Here is a 14918-nt window from a genome sequence, read left to right on the forward strand (position 1 = left end):
AGAATTGATTAGATATAGCTAGTGCAAGGATAGTGGGTGTCTTAGGCAAATCTTTCAGCCCCTAGCCTGTAGTCTCCCCATGATTTTGATAACTGAACTCAACACTTTTGATCATCACATACATATCCTATAAAAGTGCTGGTTAAAATTGACACCATTTGTACAGTATAGTCTTGGTTATCCAACATTTGCTTGGCCACTGGTTGGAAAACAGGATGTTCATCTTGTTGGGCAGACTGGATGTACCGTACAGGTCTTTATCTGCCATCATTTACTATGCTACTGGGCTAGATGGATCATTGGTCTGACCCAGTATGGCTAGTCTTATGTTATGTTCTAATCCAATCATCCAACATATCCAACAGAACTCCCCCCCACTCGGAGACATCATCACATTTATTTCTATTAAAAATGTTTGTTTTAGAAAAATTTTTGAAAAACAGGAACTCTATGCCTTTGTTTATGTATTGTTTTAGGGGTTTATGCAGTGTTTTCCGTAGTATCTGACTTTTAATTTAGTCAACCACGGGACAGTTCCATTTCACTGTACTTTGAATTTGTGTGGCTGTCAGGATCTGTTCTTTGCTGTTCTACACAATCGCCTAATCTCGCCTAACGGTTGGGCCAGCCCTGCTGCTAAATGTTGGACTTGATTTATAAAGATAAACAAACCTTAAAAAGAATTTAAACACACCTTATTAAAAAAAAAAAACGTGGCTCTTTATTTATACAATCATTGCAAGTAAGTTTTCAATGAAATTAGTTTTCTCCGTCTTCATGTTTCTTCAGTTTTAGCTTTTTTACACACAGGGACTGTTTCTTTTTCTTCAGTTACAGTAACCTGATGTTTCTTCATAGTGTACACAATACCAAACGCTGTCTTTCTAGTTTCTGCATTGGAGGGAGGGGGGAAACAAAAACAACCAATACTACACATTACAATAGCTGATGCTGTCAGAGACAGAAGAGAATCAACTGGCACAATTTCCCACTATGAAAATGAACTACAATATTAATTATGAAAAAAAGCATATCTCCCTAATAGTTGTAGATCAAGGTTGAAAAATAATTTTTCTCGGCTACCTGAAATCCACTCTAAATGTTTTCCCAATACAAAGAGAGAAAAACACAATTATTCTGTTTACAAATGTCTTAAATTGTTTTCAAATGAAAATTGACATTAAAACTTACTCCTATGGTTTACTAAGGTGCGCTAGAGGCATGTTAGTGTTTTTAATACGCGTAAATAATTTACGCGTATTAAACGCTAACATGCCCATTGAAATGTATAGGCGTGTTAGCATTTAATGCGCCATAATTTTAAAGGCACGTTAGAAACGCTAACGCACCTTAGTGAACATACCCCTTAGTATTTAATTTGAACAGAATGGCTAAAAGTAATGCTTGTTTAAGAATTTCAGGTGCTTTTTGCACATAATAATTTGACCCTCTTTGGATCACATTGTTGTCTTTTACTCAATGCACAAGGCGCAAATGTAGCAAAAAAAAAAAAAAAAAAAGAAAAGGCATCAACGAGCTCAAGACAAACCATCTTAAACGGCTACAGTCCTTTCACCATTGTCTAAAAAAACCTCCTTTATAACAGCAAAAATCATCTTCTTGCAAAAATTGACTATTATTTTTCTGTATCTTAAAAATGTTTTTGAACATATCTTTCAAAGTAATGCCCTTTTCTTTCAGTGCACATATTGCAACTCCATGGCCGACAGTGGCCTGCATTTCACTTCAAGCTGCATCAGGACTCATGGAATGCAACAGTCACTCGCACAACGCCATTACAGGTAGACATCCAGCGAGGGCTCGCAGTCTCATGGCATCTCAGCATATTATTATAAATTGTAAATTCTAGAACAACCGTTGCAATGTCAATTTTCAATCTTTATTAAATACTTTTCTTTACCACTACTAATTCTTTTTCCCAATATTGTTTGAAACTCCCCAATCACTATCATTCATAAAATCCACAAAAATTACTTCCCCTACCCATTCTCGCTGCAACTTAAGTTATTCTGAGTCAGTCAAATGTGTCTCCTGTAAACAAGCAGTATCAGCTTTATAATTGTGTAAGGTTCTCAAAATTGTTTTCCATTTCACAGAAGATGACATACCAGACACATTCCATGACATAATACACAGCTCTCTTTTATCCAGGATCCCAGCACAGATATCAGTAACATGCAAAAGGTAAGAGAGATAATAAAGAGGCCGAACGCCCAGCCCCCACAGATGAGCCTAGCTAACACAGTATGCAAGGTGAGGTTGCACCATTGAGCGATACAGAGGTATCTGGGGAGTTGCCCGGGGGGGGGGGGGGGGGGGGGGGGGGGGGACCTACAATCAGAGGTTTTTCTCTGGGTGGTAGTGAAAGACTCCAAGAGGGCTCGAGGGCCCTCTCACCTGTCTGCCAATACTCAACTGGATGAAGTTCTCCAAATGGACCCAGGGGCCAATACCAAAAATCTAGTGCTGCATAGTGCCCCACATTGTGCAGGCAGCACAAGTGTTTGTTCTGCTGGTGGTGGAGGTATGGGCAGAACCCATGTGTCTGAACCTATGTTGTGGAAGAAAAGGAAGGCTCCTTGATTAAAGTCTATTTGTTTCATCATAATAAAATAGAAACACCAGAGGATGCATTACATTATTTACACCTTACTAATTTTTCTTAAGTTGCCTACCTTACCTTCTAAATACATCCAGAGCAGAGCTTTACACATGGTTTGAAAATTATTAAACACTTCCACTGCTATTACCACTACTACTATTTAGCATTTCTATAGCGCTACAAGGCATACGCAGCGCTGCACATAGAAGAAAGACAGTCCCTGCTCAAAGAGCTTACAATCTAATAGACAAAAAATAAATAAAGTAAGCAAATCAAATCAATTAATGTGAACGGGAAGGAAGAAAGGAGGGTAGGTGGAGGCGAGTGGTTACAAGTGGTTACGAGTCAAAAGCAATGTTAAAGAGTTGGGCTTTCAGTCTAGATTTAAAGATGGCCAAGGATGGGGCAAGACGTAGGGGCTCAGGAAGTTTATTCCAGGCGTAGGGTGCAGCCAGATAGAAGGCGCGAAGTCTGGAGTTGGCAGTAGTGGAGAAGGGAACAGATAAGAAGGATTTATCCATGGAGCGGAGTGCACGGGAAGGGGTGTAGGGAAGGACGAGTGTGGAGAGATACTGGGGAGCAGCAGAGTGAATACATTTATAGGTTAGTAGAAGAAGTTTGAACAGGATGCGAAAACGGATAGGGAGCCAGTGAAGGGTCTTGAGGAGAGGGGTAGTATGAGTAAAGCGACCCTGGCGGAAAATGAGACGGGCAGCAGAGTTTTGAACCGACTGGAGAGGGGAGAGGTGACTAAGTGGGAGGCCAGCAAGAAGCAGATTGCAGTAGTCTAAACGAGAGGTGACAAGGGTGTGGATGAGGGTTTTGGTAGAGTGCTCGGAAAGAAAGGGGCGGATTTTACGGATGTTGTAAAGAAAGAAACGACAGGTCTTGGCGGTCTGCTGGATATGAGCAGAGAAGGAGAGAGAAGAGTCAAAGATGACCCCAAGGTTTCGAGCTGAGGAGACAGGGAGAATGAGAGAGCCATCAACAGAAATAGAAAACGGGGGGAGCGGGGAGGTGGGTTTGGGGGGGGGGGGGGAAATGAGAAGCTCGGTTTTGGTCATATTTAATTTCTGGTGGTGTTGAGACATCCAGGCAGCAATGTCAGACAAGCACGCTGAAACTTTGGTTTGGATGCAAGGTGAGATATCAGGGGTAGAAAGGTAGATTTGGGAGTCATCAGCATAGAGATGGTAGGAAAAGCCATGGGATGAGATTAATGAACCAAGGGAAGAAGTGTAGATAGAAAAGAGGAGGGGACCAAGAACAGAACCCTGAGGTACGCCGACAGGCAGAGGGATAGAAGTAGAAGAGGATCCACCAGAGTGAACACTAAAGATGCGGAGGGAGAGGTAGGAAGAGAACCAGGAAAGGACAGAGCCCTGGAATCCAAGTGAGGACAGGGTATCGAGAAGTATGCTGTGATCGACAGTGTCAAAAGCAGCGGAAAGATCAAGAAGAATGAGGATGGAATATTGACCTCTGGATTTAGCCAGTAATAGGTCATTGGAGACTTTAGTAAGCGCAGTTTCGGTTGAGTGGAGAGGGCGAAAACCAGATTGTAATGGGTCAAGAATAGCATGTGAGGAGAGAAAATCAAGGCAGCGGCGGTGAACAGCACGCTCAAGTAATTTGGAGAGAAAAGGAAGGAGGGAGATGGGTCGGTAATTAGAGGGACAAGTAGGGTCAAGTGAAGGCTTCTTAAGGAGAGGTGTGACCACAGCATGTTTAAAGGCAGCAGGGACAGTCGCAGTGGAAAGTGAGAGGTTGAGAATGTGACAGATAAAAGGAATAAGAGTAGGAGAGATGGCATTAAGAAGGTGGGTGGGAATGGGATCAGAGGAACAGGTGGTACATTTTGAGGAAGAAAGGAGAAGTGTAGTTTCCTCAATAGTAACTTCAGGAAAGGAGGAAAGGGAATGAGGGGAAGGAGAGAGAGGGGAACGGACTAGTGGAGGGAGAGGTGGTGAGGTAGAGAAAGCAAGGTTTATCTTTTGAACCTTGTGAAAGAATTCAGCAAGGGTCTGAGGAGATAATGAAGGGGGAGTTGGGGGAGGGGGCACCTTGAGGAGAGAGTTCAATGTGGTGAAGAGAAGTCGAGGATTAGAGCCAAGAGAGTTGGTCAGTTGGATATAATAATCCTGTTTGGCACGTAAAAGAGCAGATTGGAAGGAGGTCAGCATGAACTTAAAGTGTAAGAAATCAGCAAGGGCCCGAGATTTCCGCCAGAGGCGTTCGGCGGAGCGGGTACAGGAACGTAGGTAGCGGATATTAGAAGTCAGCCAAGGTTGGGGTTTTGTACGCCTTACAGGGCGGGTCATCAAAGGTGCAAGAGTGTCTAAGGCAGAGGATAGAGTATTGTTGTAAGAAGAAACAGCCTCGTTGACAGACGTGGATGGTGCCACAGTAGAGAGGAGGTTTGAAACATGGGAGGATAGAGATGAAGGGTCAATATCGTGAAGATTCCTAGATAAATTAGATAGGATAGGACGGGACTGGGAGGGAGGAGATTTAAGTGTGAAAGTTATAAGATGGTGATCAGAGGAGGGATGATCAGAGGCAAGGAAACTAGAAGGTGAACAGTTGGAGGAGAAGATGAGATCAAGACAGTGACCATTTTGATGAGTGGGGGAGGTGGAGCTTAGTTGGAGATTAAAGGACGACGTTAAAGCGAGTAACTTGGAAATATAAGAGTTGGAAGGATCATTAGCAGGAATATTAAAGTCACCAAGGATGAGAGAGGGGGAGGAAGGATCACGGAAGAAGGCAAGCCAGGCGTCAAAGTCACTGAGAAAGGATGAAAGGGACTTATCAGGGGGACGATAAATGACCGCTATTCGAAGAGGCAGAGGAGAGAAAAGGCGGATAGAGTGGACTTCAAAGGAGGAAAAACAGTGAGATTGAGGTGGAAGAAGGGGTTGAAATCTGGAGGAGGGAGAGAGAAGTAGTCCAACACCGCCCCCACGGCCAGCAGGGCGAGGAGTATGTGAAAATAGATAACCGCCATGGCACAGGACTGCGACTGAAGCAGAGTCATCAGGGCAGAGCCAGGTTTCTGTTATGGCGAGCAGATGGAGGTGACGCGAGATAAAGAGGTCCTGGATATAGGGGAGTTTGTTACAGATAGAGCGGGCATTCCATAGGGCGCAAGAGAAGGGCAGAGAAGAGGAGGGGAGTAGAGGAATAGAGATGAGGTTAGAGAGGTCACGGTGAGATCTGTAGAGTTTGGATAATAGTTGGTGAGGAGGGCCAGGATTGGGATTGATGTCACCAGCTGAGAGTAAGAGAAGGCGTAAAAGAGAGCGGAGGAGAGTAGGAGAGGTGTGGCCACAAAGGCGTCGAAGGCGAGAGGTATTTAGGTGGAATGGGGAAGGCAAAATGGAAGGAAGAAAGAGACGGAGATTAAAAGCCAAGAGGGAGGAAGAGGGTAGGAGAGAAGGTGAGGTGATGAAGTCAATGGATGGGAAGTGAGTTCCTGTAGCGGAGAGAGGTAGGGGGTGAGGGAAAAGATTAGGAAGGGACAGAGCTAGGAAGAGAATGTGAATAGGGGCCATAAACGATTAAGGTACTTTAGCAACTGGAAAAAGATTAGATACAAAGAGAAAAATGCCCCGCGCGGCACCTAGAGCGGAGGCCCTGAGTGGATCGGGGTGGACCTGGGTGTTACCCCGGAGAAGGCTGTAAGGATATGCAGATGAGCTGCAAGTCCTCCACAGCACCTGAAAGGCAGCCGGTGGTAGAGGTGGGGCACCTCTCAGCTGAGGAAAGGCTTACCAGGGGTTAGGCCGAAGCCAGCATTCCTCCCCCTGAGGGTCGCCTGAGGGTCCACCAACATCTAGGGTATTTAACCTTGCTCTTTTCATGAAAAAAAAAAAAAAAAAAAGAGGATACAGGGAGGACTCAGATTTTCAACTATTGTTTGATAGTCTTGACTGATCAGTCATCCTGGAGATGTTTGAGGAAAAAAAATTGGATTCTTAAATATTTTTTTTAATTAAAAAATGCTATTTATTAAATGCATAGTAATAATGTTTCCTGATAGTACAAAAACCACCACAAAAGAGCAGAAATACGATTTCATAATTTGGTATAGAGGACAAATGCTCAGTCTTCTTCAAGTTTCTCGGCAAATGGGTCTTGAAACATGAAAGGTGTTAGGTATATTTTCTTTAAACCTTTCTTTCTGAGTGATGCAGTTGTTCAATCTATGCCTCCAGCTACTTCTATTCTATCTACTTAATTCTTAGAGGTGTGACTATGACTATTCACATTATATGAGGAATAAGAACTGGTGCCATTTATAGCAGATTTAACACATTTGTACAAGCCAGCTACAGCTGTCTGATTTAATCAGAAATGGAAGACCAGACTATTTAAAGCAGGTATCCTACGGCCACAAACCAGTCTGCCTTTCAGTATTTTGACAATAAATATACATGAGATAACTCTGCAAGCACTGGCTTCATTTTACGCAAATGTACCTCATGCATACTGATTGAGGAATTCCTAAAGCAAATTGGTTGCGGTCCTTGGGTTGTGCAGAATTGGGGATCCTTGATTTAAAGCACAGGTAATCATTTGAACAGAGAAATATAAAAAGTAAAAGGGCCTGGTGCTTCAGTATAAACCCTTCAAATTAAAAGCCAAGCCAGGCATAACACATTACTTGTAAGTGGAGAGGGATCCATCTTTTAAAAGATTGCATAAACAGTTTCATCATTCATTTGGAAAGTACAATAATAAGAAAAGGTTTGTGAAGCCTTTAGGAGGCAGGGGCGTAGCCAGACAGCAGATTTTGGGTGGGCCTAGGCAAGATGTGGGTGGGCACCAAGCAGGGGCATAGCTACGGTGCCTGGGCCCCCCTAGATTTGGTCATGGACCCCCCTGCCGATGACCCTCTCGACCCCCCTCCCGCCGCCAACCCTCCCCCGCCGTGGGCTACCTTTGCTGGCGGGGGACCCCAACCCCCGCTAGCCGAGGTCCTCTTGCTTGCCGCGGAAGGCTTCATTCTGTTTCTGTGAGTCTGACGTCCTGCACATCAGAAACAGAACAAAGCCTTGCGTGGGAAGCAAGAGGACCTCGGCTGGCGGGGATTGGGGTCCCTCGCCAGCAAAGGCAGGCGACAACGGTGGCGGCAGGGGAGGGTTGGTGGCGGGAGGGGGGTCAAAAGGGTTGTCGGCAGGGGGGGCAAAGTTGGTGGCGGCGGCGGCGGGGGGGGGGGGGGGGGGGCGGCAATGGCATGGGGTTTGGTTGCGCTGGGGGAGGCTAAAATATGCCCCCTCACCTGGGCTCTGGACCCCCCTCCCACCGAAGTCTGGCTACGCCCCTGGCACCAAGTGTTCTCCCCCTCCCACCAAAAAAAGATCTCAGCTGGTGGGAAAATGCTTCTCTCCACCTTGGCAGTCTGCAGCAGGCATGTGCTGAAAACTGAGCATGCGCAGGTGTCAGTATCATGGAGAGTAGCATTTTCATTACCATCAAGGGGAAACTGCAGCTGGTGGAGCTTGGGATCCCCACCAGCTACCACTAAACATGTGCTACTGTTGGGTGGGCCTGAGCCCTAAGTGGGTGGGCCCTAGCCCACCCAGGCCCACCTGTGGCTACGCCACTGTTAGGAGGGTCTGTATTTTAGCATAATTTATATTCAAAACATGAGTACAACCTACTCTAAACCTTGATAAGAAAGATAACCCCTTTGAATAAAATCACCCAGATAAAAAGAACATATTTATTCAACAAATGAATTCAAAAAGCATCCTCATGTGAAACCTTCGTTCAGTAACTGGCAGTACCTCTTCAGCAGCAATTTCAACTAAATATTTCCTGCAACTGTCTGTCTCTCTTACCACCCTTGAGGAATTTAGGCCTATTCTTATAAGAACAGTTTCAATTCTGTGATGTTTGAGGGCTTGCTTCAGGTTTAGTCGCAACATTCCAATAGGGTTTAGGTTTCATAATGTGAAGTTTTTTATTTTACTTCAGCCATTCTGTAGTAAAGCTATTTGAATGTTTAGGATTGCTGTCTTGCTGCACAACCCGCTTTTGGCCCAACATCAGTTCATGGACAATTGGCCTGACATTCTCCTCTAGAATTCATGGCAAGCCATAAAGGTCCATACCATATTTGACAATCAGGCCGAGGTTCTTATTTCAAAAGACAGTGTTTGCTTTTTGACAAACAAAATGTGTTACTGTGACCAAAAATGTCAAATTTTTAGACTCATCTGTCCAGAGAACATTTCAGATGGTCTTTGGCAAACCTAAGACAGGCAGAAAAGTTCTATTTAGAAAGCAGTGTTTTCTTCCAAGCTATCCCCCAGGATCATCATTCCCATTCAGTTTTTCCCTGATAGTTAACACATGAACCCTCACATCAGCTGCAGCAAGAGAAACAAGTAGATCCTTAGAAGTCAGTCTGGGGTTCTATGCGACTTCATGGATGATTTTCCAGGTTGCTCTGTGGGTGATCTTAGGAAAATTTCCACTCTTCCAGATCCAAAATCTCTTAAGGTTATTGCAATCTTCCAGCATTTCCATTTGTAGCCAACAGTGGATGGATGGCACCCCAAATGTTTAGAAATGGCCTCGAACCCTTGGTCATACAAATGACAACAAACTACTTTTTTTCACAGTTCCTCAGATTTCTTTTGTAATGAATAGATCAAACTCAGATCTTGTGAATATTTATATAGAACAGGATGCCAAATCTGTATACTTTTAAAGAGTAAAACATGGTTGACTAAGCACTGTAACCTGAACCATTTGAAACAATGCAATTGTTGAGTTTTACAAACATTTCTTGAACTGAGGGGGGTGGGGGGGGGGGGCTCTAAAAGCTTGGCACTTACTGCTCTGACTTGGGCTCTATCCAATGTTACCTAAAGAACAGATGGTCTCCCGCCCCCCCCACACCCTTCAGAGGATCACTAGAGGGCAGGAAAGGAATTGTGTGTAAGTGTACTGATATCACTGAAATGAGTCTCTATGTTTGTTTATTATTTATTGCATTTGTATCCCACATTTTCCCACCTATTTGCAGGCTCAATGTGGCTTACAATATTCCGCCCTAGCTACTGCCACAGCTGAGTAAAGATATAATTAATAATTACACAAGAATATGAGTAACATGGAGGCATATTTTCAAAGCACTTTGGGAGGCTAAGTTCCATAGGTTTCTATGGAACTTTGGGAGGCTAAGTGCTTTGAAAATATGCCACATAGTGAGATAAAGCATTGGGTATAATGAAATCAATAATGAAATAACAATTAAAACAGTAAATTACTAAAGTTCAAGTGAGGGGTCATTGTGATATGTTCTATTAAAGAGATAGGCCTTCAGTGATTTCCGAAAGTTGATTAGATCACTTATTTTTTTTCACATCAAGTGGTAATGCATTCCAAAGCTGCGTTCGTATATAAGAGAAACTGGATGAATGTGCTAATTTATATTTTAGTCCTTTGCAGCTAGGAAAGTGAAGATTTAAGAATGTGCATGAAGATCTTTTAGTGTTCCTGGGTGGTAAGTCAATAAGGTCTAACATGTAGACCGGGGCATCTCCATAAATAACTTTATGGATCAGGGTGCAAACCCTGAACGTGATACGTTCCCTAAGAGGAAACCAATGCAATTTTTCTCTTAAGGGTGTGGCACTTTCGAATTTTGTTTTTCCAAATATGAGTCTGGCTGCATAGTTTTGGGCTGTTAGAAGTTTTTTTGATGATTTGTTCTTTACAGCCAGCGTAAAGTGCATTGCAGTAATCTAGGTGATTTAGCAACAGTGATTGTACCAGACTGCGAAATATGTCTCTTGGGAAGAAAGGTCTTACTCTTTTGAGTTTCCACATTGAGTGGAACATTTTCTTTGTTATGTTTTCCGCATGGCTTTCCAATGCGAGGTTTCGGTCAATGGTGACTCCAAGGATTTTCAAGCTGTCTGATACAGGTAGGGAGAAGTTTGGTGTGGTTATCGTAGATCACCATCTTTTAGCACTTGTGAAAAGGCAATCAGTACTTCATTGTTCAGTCATTATGGCTAACAAGAAGCAACCACTGTATATGACAACCATCACAAGTGCATTTGCAGAACTGTCAGTGTGGAGAAACAACATAATAGGTACCTGCTGAGGAAAAAGCACACATTTCTAGAGACAAGGGGAATGATTTCAAATATCTATCTGGTTCACTTACCTCCATGAAGCAGAGCTGCTCGGCAGTTGGAGGAGACAGCGGCCTTGGCATCAGCCTCAGACAGTCCAAATAATAATCCTCTGTACAAGATTTATTAAAGGATTTTAAACAATTAAATTTGGTGTGGTCTGGTGTGGGGTGAGGGAGAAGAGGTCAGATGACATTTAGCTTTCAACCAGTACAATCTTCCCCAGATCTAGTGGTAATGTTATATGTTAATATATAGAATTTTCATGCTTTCAACTTGATTTAGAACACATTTGAATACTGGTTATTGATTATGCATCCAAGTGCTGTAAACTGGCTATTAATACACTGATTTTTGCTTCTTTTGAAACGTATGACTAGTTTGTTTATTGGTGGGATTTTTTGTTGCTCGTTTTCTGTACCTATTCAATCCTTTGCCACTTTCTGTGAATGTTAAATAATTTGTTATCCTGGAAATTTAGTATCAAGGGCCAGTACTACCTGGAAGAAAAAAGCTGATCATATATTATCCTTGTGTATGTCATGAGTGGTCTGGCTTCCAACTTATGAGCCACTTATGGCCATGTTTACTAAGCCGCGCTAGCATTTTTAGAAACACGCTAATGCTAGAGACACCCATATATTTCTATGGGTGTCTCCAGCGTTAGTGCGCGTACTAAAAACTCTAGCAAATCTTAGTACACAGGGCCCTTAGATTGTGAGCCCACTAGGGACAGAAAAAGTATATAAACCATTTTGGTTGTACCCACAGAAAGATGGTATATCAAATCCATGACCCTTGGATTTGATATACCACCTTTCTGTGGGTACAACCAAAATGGTTTATATACTTTATTAAAAAACTAGTAAAAAAGGCCCGTTTCCGAAACCAATGAAACGGGCGCTAGCATGTGTTTTTTTTTTGTGTGTGTGTGTGTGTATGTGTCACAGAGTTATTTTGTGTGTGTGTGAGTGTGTGGTGTGTGTACAGGTTGTTGATGTGTGTCTTTTTTGCTTGGGGGGTTGGGAGATGTGCTGTGCTATGCTGGCAAAGTGGGATGGATTGGTGTGTGGCTTTGAGGGTGTGTTTCTGTTGTATTGTGTGTGTGTGGTTTTGTCTGTCAAGGAGGTTTGTGGAGGGGGGTCTTTCTGTTGGTGAAATGTAAATGTGGTTGTAGGGGGGTCAGCCTTTGCTGAGTGGTGGATTGTTTTTTCCGTTTTGTTTTTTTTGTGTTGTGCTGAGGCAGCAGTGTTGTTTTAGATGGGCGGAAGGTAGAGGAGCACGTTCTTGGTCTGTCGGTATTTTTAGGCCGTTTCAGGGTTGCTGTAGGGGAACACTGGAAGAGAAATGTGCTGTGGGAAGCAGCGCCGTCTTTTTCCGTTGGGCTGGGGTTCTGGGCATCCTGGAGGTGGGAGAAGGCTTGCCTGAGGACGGGGATGGTTGTTTTAAGTTGGCGGAAGGGAGAGGAGCACGGTCTCGGGCCATCGGGTGGTGATCCGGTATGTTCGGTCCATTTCAGGCCGGCTGCAGGGGAATGCTGGAACATGCGCTGCGGGAAGCTGCGCCGTCTTTTTCCGGGTGCTCGGTGAATCCCTGAGGTGGGAGACGGCTTGCCTGAGGCTGGGGATGGTTGGGCACGGCCGCTTTGGTAAAAGGGGAAGAGGAAGGGGGTGGGGAGTTACCTGTTGCTGCGTGAGAAAACAGGTATTCTTTGTTTTGTATTATTAGTTTGCATTTCTGTTGAAGAATGAGTGGATGCCTTTTGAATGATGGAGGTGGTGCGTCGGTGTGCGGTTGTTTCGTTAGTTTGGCAGCCAGTTTCCAGCGATTCCTAGGCAGGGAAGGAGTAGGGAAACACGCGGAGCGTGTTTCCCTACTCCTCCCCCTTCCTTGGTCGCTGTTTGCTGCTGGCTGGGTCGCGGGTAATCCTTCCAGCTGGGCCGCAGCTTGTCCTGTTCGCCCACGTCCCAGATGGTGACGGGCACATTGTTTTCCGGCTCCTCTGACTCCATGTCAAGCGATCCCAAATATAGTCTTTGCTATGGGCCCTCTGGCACTTTTCAGTACTGGCATTAGGCATTTAAAAATTTCTCCCCTCCCCCCCGGTCTATTTTTGCACATACCCACAGCAGGAATATTCTTCTCTCGTTCCAGCGGTGGTTCTGTGCTCTCCATGCTGCACAGATAATGAGCCATTCTGCTGGGGAATGCTCCTCCCTTATTGTCACGTAGTTTCCTCTGATTGGTCCGTCTTACGTTGCCTAGTGTTGCCTGGGAACGGTGTTGTGATGGTCCTTTGTGTTTCAGAATGTTGAGGGTGTTTTTTCTGATTGGTCCGTCATGCGAGGGTGGGGCAGAGAGACATGGTCAGTGTTGTGGCTTCACCACCATGAATCCATGAACCCTTCAGTGAGTGACTGAGTGACTTCAGAACGTTGTCTTCAGAACGTTGAGGGTGAGTTTTATTATAGTAGATATTACTTTCAAAATCATAGTCCTAGGATGACATTTTTCTAATTTAATATCACACACTCCAGGCAGTAACCAAAACTTATTTGTGGGGTCATGTATAGCTTGAGCCACTACCCTGCAATCTAAAACTTTTAAAAACTGTCTAGGTACAGCAGTTTAATGGCCATGGCTCTTCATTTTGTTTTTGCCATTTTGTTCACCTTAGCAATTCAAATAGCATTATATTTGGAGCCTTATTTACTATTTCACAGTTGTTAAGAAAAGGATACAATGTTGCCACATCATAAGGGCCTCTCAGTTCCAAGGGCTATACACAAAAGATAAAAGGGGCAAGTTATTACAAGATACTGAATGAACAAAAGTATTAATCATTCCTATATAATAACTAATGCTAAAAATGTATAACTAACAGTACAAATGCATCTTGCATTTCTAACAGGACCATTAACTCAGACAGAATGCCTAAGTGACATACACCATTGTTATCCAAGACTGCTGGAAAAAGTTTTGTACTGTTCATTTGTCTAGCATGAATGAAAGCAGCTGTTTACCTTACCTCTCACGAATCGAGCACATCACCTCTCTGATATACCTGACTCCCACTGGCCCCGTTAAGACACGACATTTGAACTTACTTCTCTGGCGCTAGTGCTTGAGCCATAGAACCAGTCCCATATTCAGTTTTTGTTATTTATGGTTCAGCGGGTCAATTTTAAAATATATATTTTGATTTTCAAAATGTTTCATGACCCTGCATCTGCACCCAGATATTTAAGGAAGCTTATAAATAGGAGTGGAAAAGTGGCCTATTGGATAACGCAATGGGCCTTATTCTATAAAGGTTATGCTCCTAATTTATGAGCATAATTTACACTCCTAAAATAGGAACATATCTATTTTGGAGAATAGAGTATGCTTGTAATTTAGGAGCATAAATTTAGGAGCATAAATTATGCTCATAAATTGGGAGCATAACCTTTATAGAATAAGGCCCAATGCGATGAGAACCTGGGAAACTGGGTTTGATTCCTGCTGTGGCTCCTTGTGATCCTGGGCAAGTCACTTAACTCTCTATTGCACAAGACAGAAAAACCTTAGATTGTGGGCCCACTAGGGACAGAGAAATTGGATCCTTTAATATTTTTATTTAAAAAATTTTATGTATTAAATGCATAGCAATAATATTTCCTGACAGTGCAAAAACCATCACAAAAGAGCAGAAATATGCTTTCATATAGTAAATGTAAACTGGTTTAAAATAGCTGTTCTCAACCCAGTCTTTGGGACACACCTATCCAGTCAAGTTTTCAGGATATCCATATTGAATATGCATGAGATAGATTATCATACAGCAGAGGTAGTACACGCAAATTTATCTCATGTATATTCATTACACTACTAATACTGGTCTAGATTTCTTAATCATCGGTCAATTCAATTAACTAATCCCTCTATTTTAACCTAATCCTTACATATCAAACCATAATATTATACCAAAACTTATAACTTTATTCAATTTCAACATAAAATTATTAATACTCATTAGAGATTTAACATGCTCCTTTTACAAAATGTTAACAACTATGATACTCTATAAAGATTTAACATTTTGTAAAAGGAGCATGTTAAATCTCTAATGAGTATTAATAATTTTATGTTGAAATTGA

At 43.1% G+C, this 14918-nt stretch overlaps 1 protein-coding gene across 1 annotated transcript in view; it reads right to left on the reverse strand.

The window, feature by feature from the left end:
• Positions 1-703: 703 nt before the first annotated feature.
• RPP30 (ribonuclease P/MRP subunit p30) overlaps positions 704-14918 on the reverse strand; it is a 66832-nt gene continuing 52617 nt past the window's right edge. Inside the window, exons 9-11 of the mRNA XM_030204821.1 lie at positions 13521-13558; positions 10812-10891; positions 704-891 (exon numbers count right to left, since the gene is read on the reverse strand). Of these exons, the coding sequence (XP_030060681.1) occupies positions 776-891; positions 10812-10891; positions 13521-13558 (234 nt within the window). The 3' untranslated portion in view covers positions 704-775. The remainder of the gene's footprint in view (positions 892-10811; positions 10892-13520; positions 13559-14918) is intronic.

The sequence above is a fragment of the Microcaecilia unicolor genome, chromosome 5 (assembly GCF_901765095.1).
Source record: "Microcaecilia unicolor chromosome 5, aMicUni1.1, whole genome shotgun sequence".
NCBI classification, from domain to species: domain Eukaryota; kingdom Metazoa; phylum Chordata; class Amphibia; order Gymnophiona; family Siphonopidae; genus Microcaecilia; species Microcaecilia unicolor.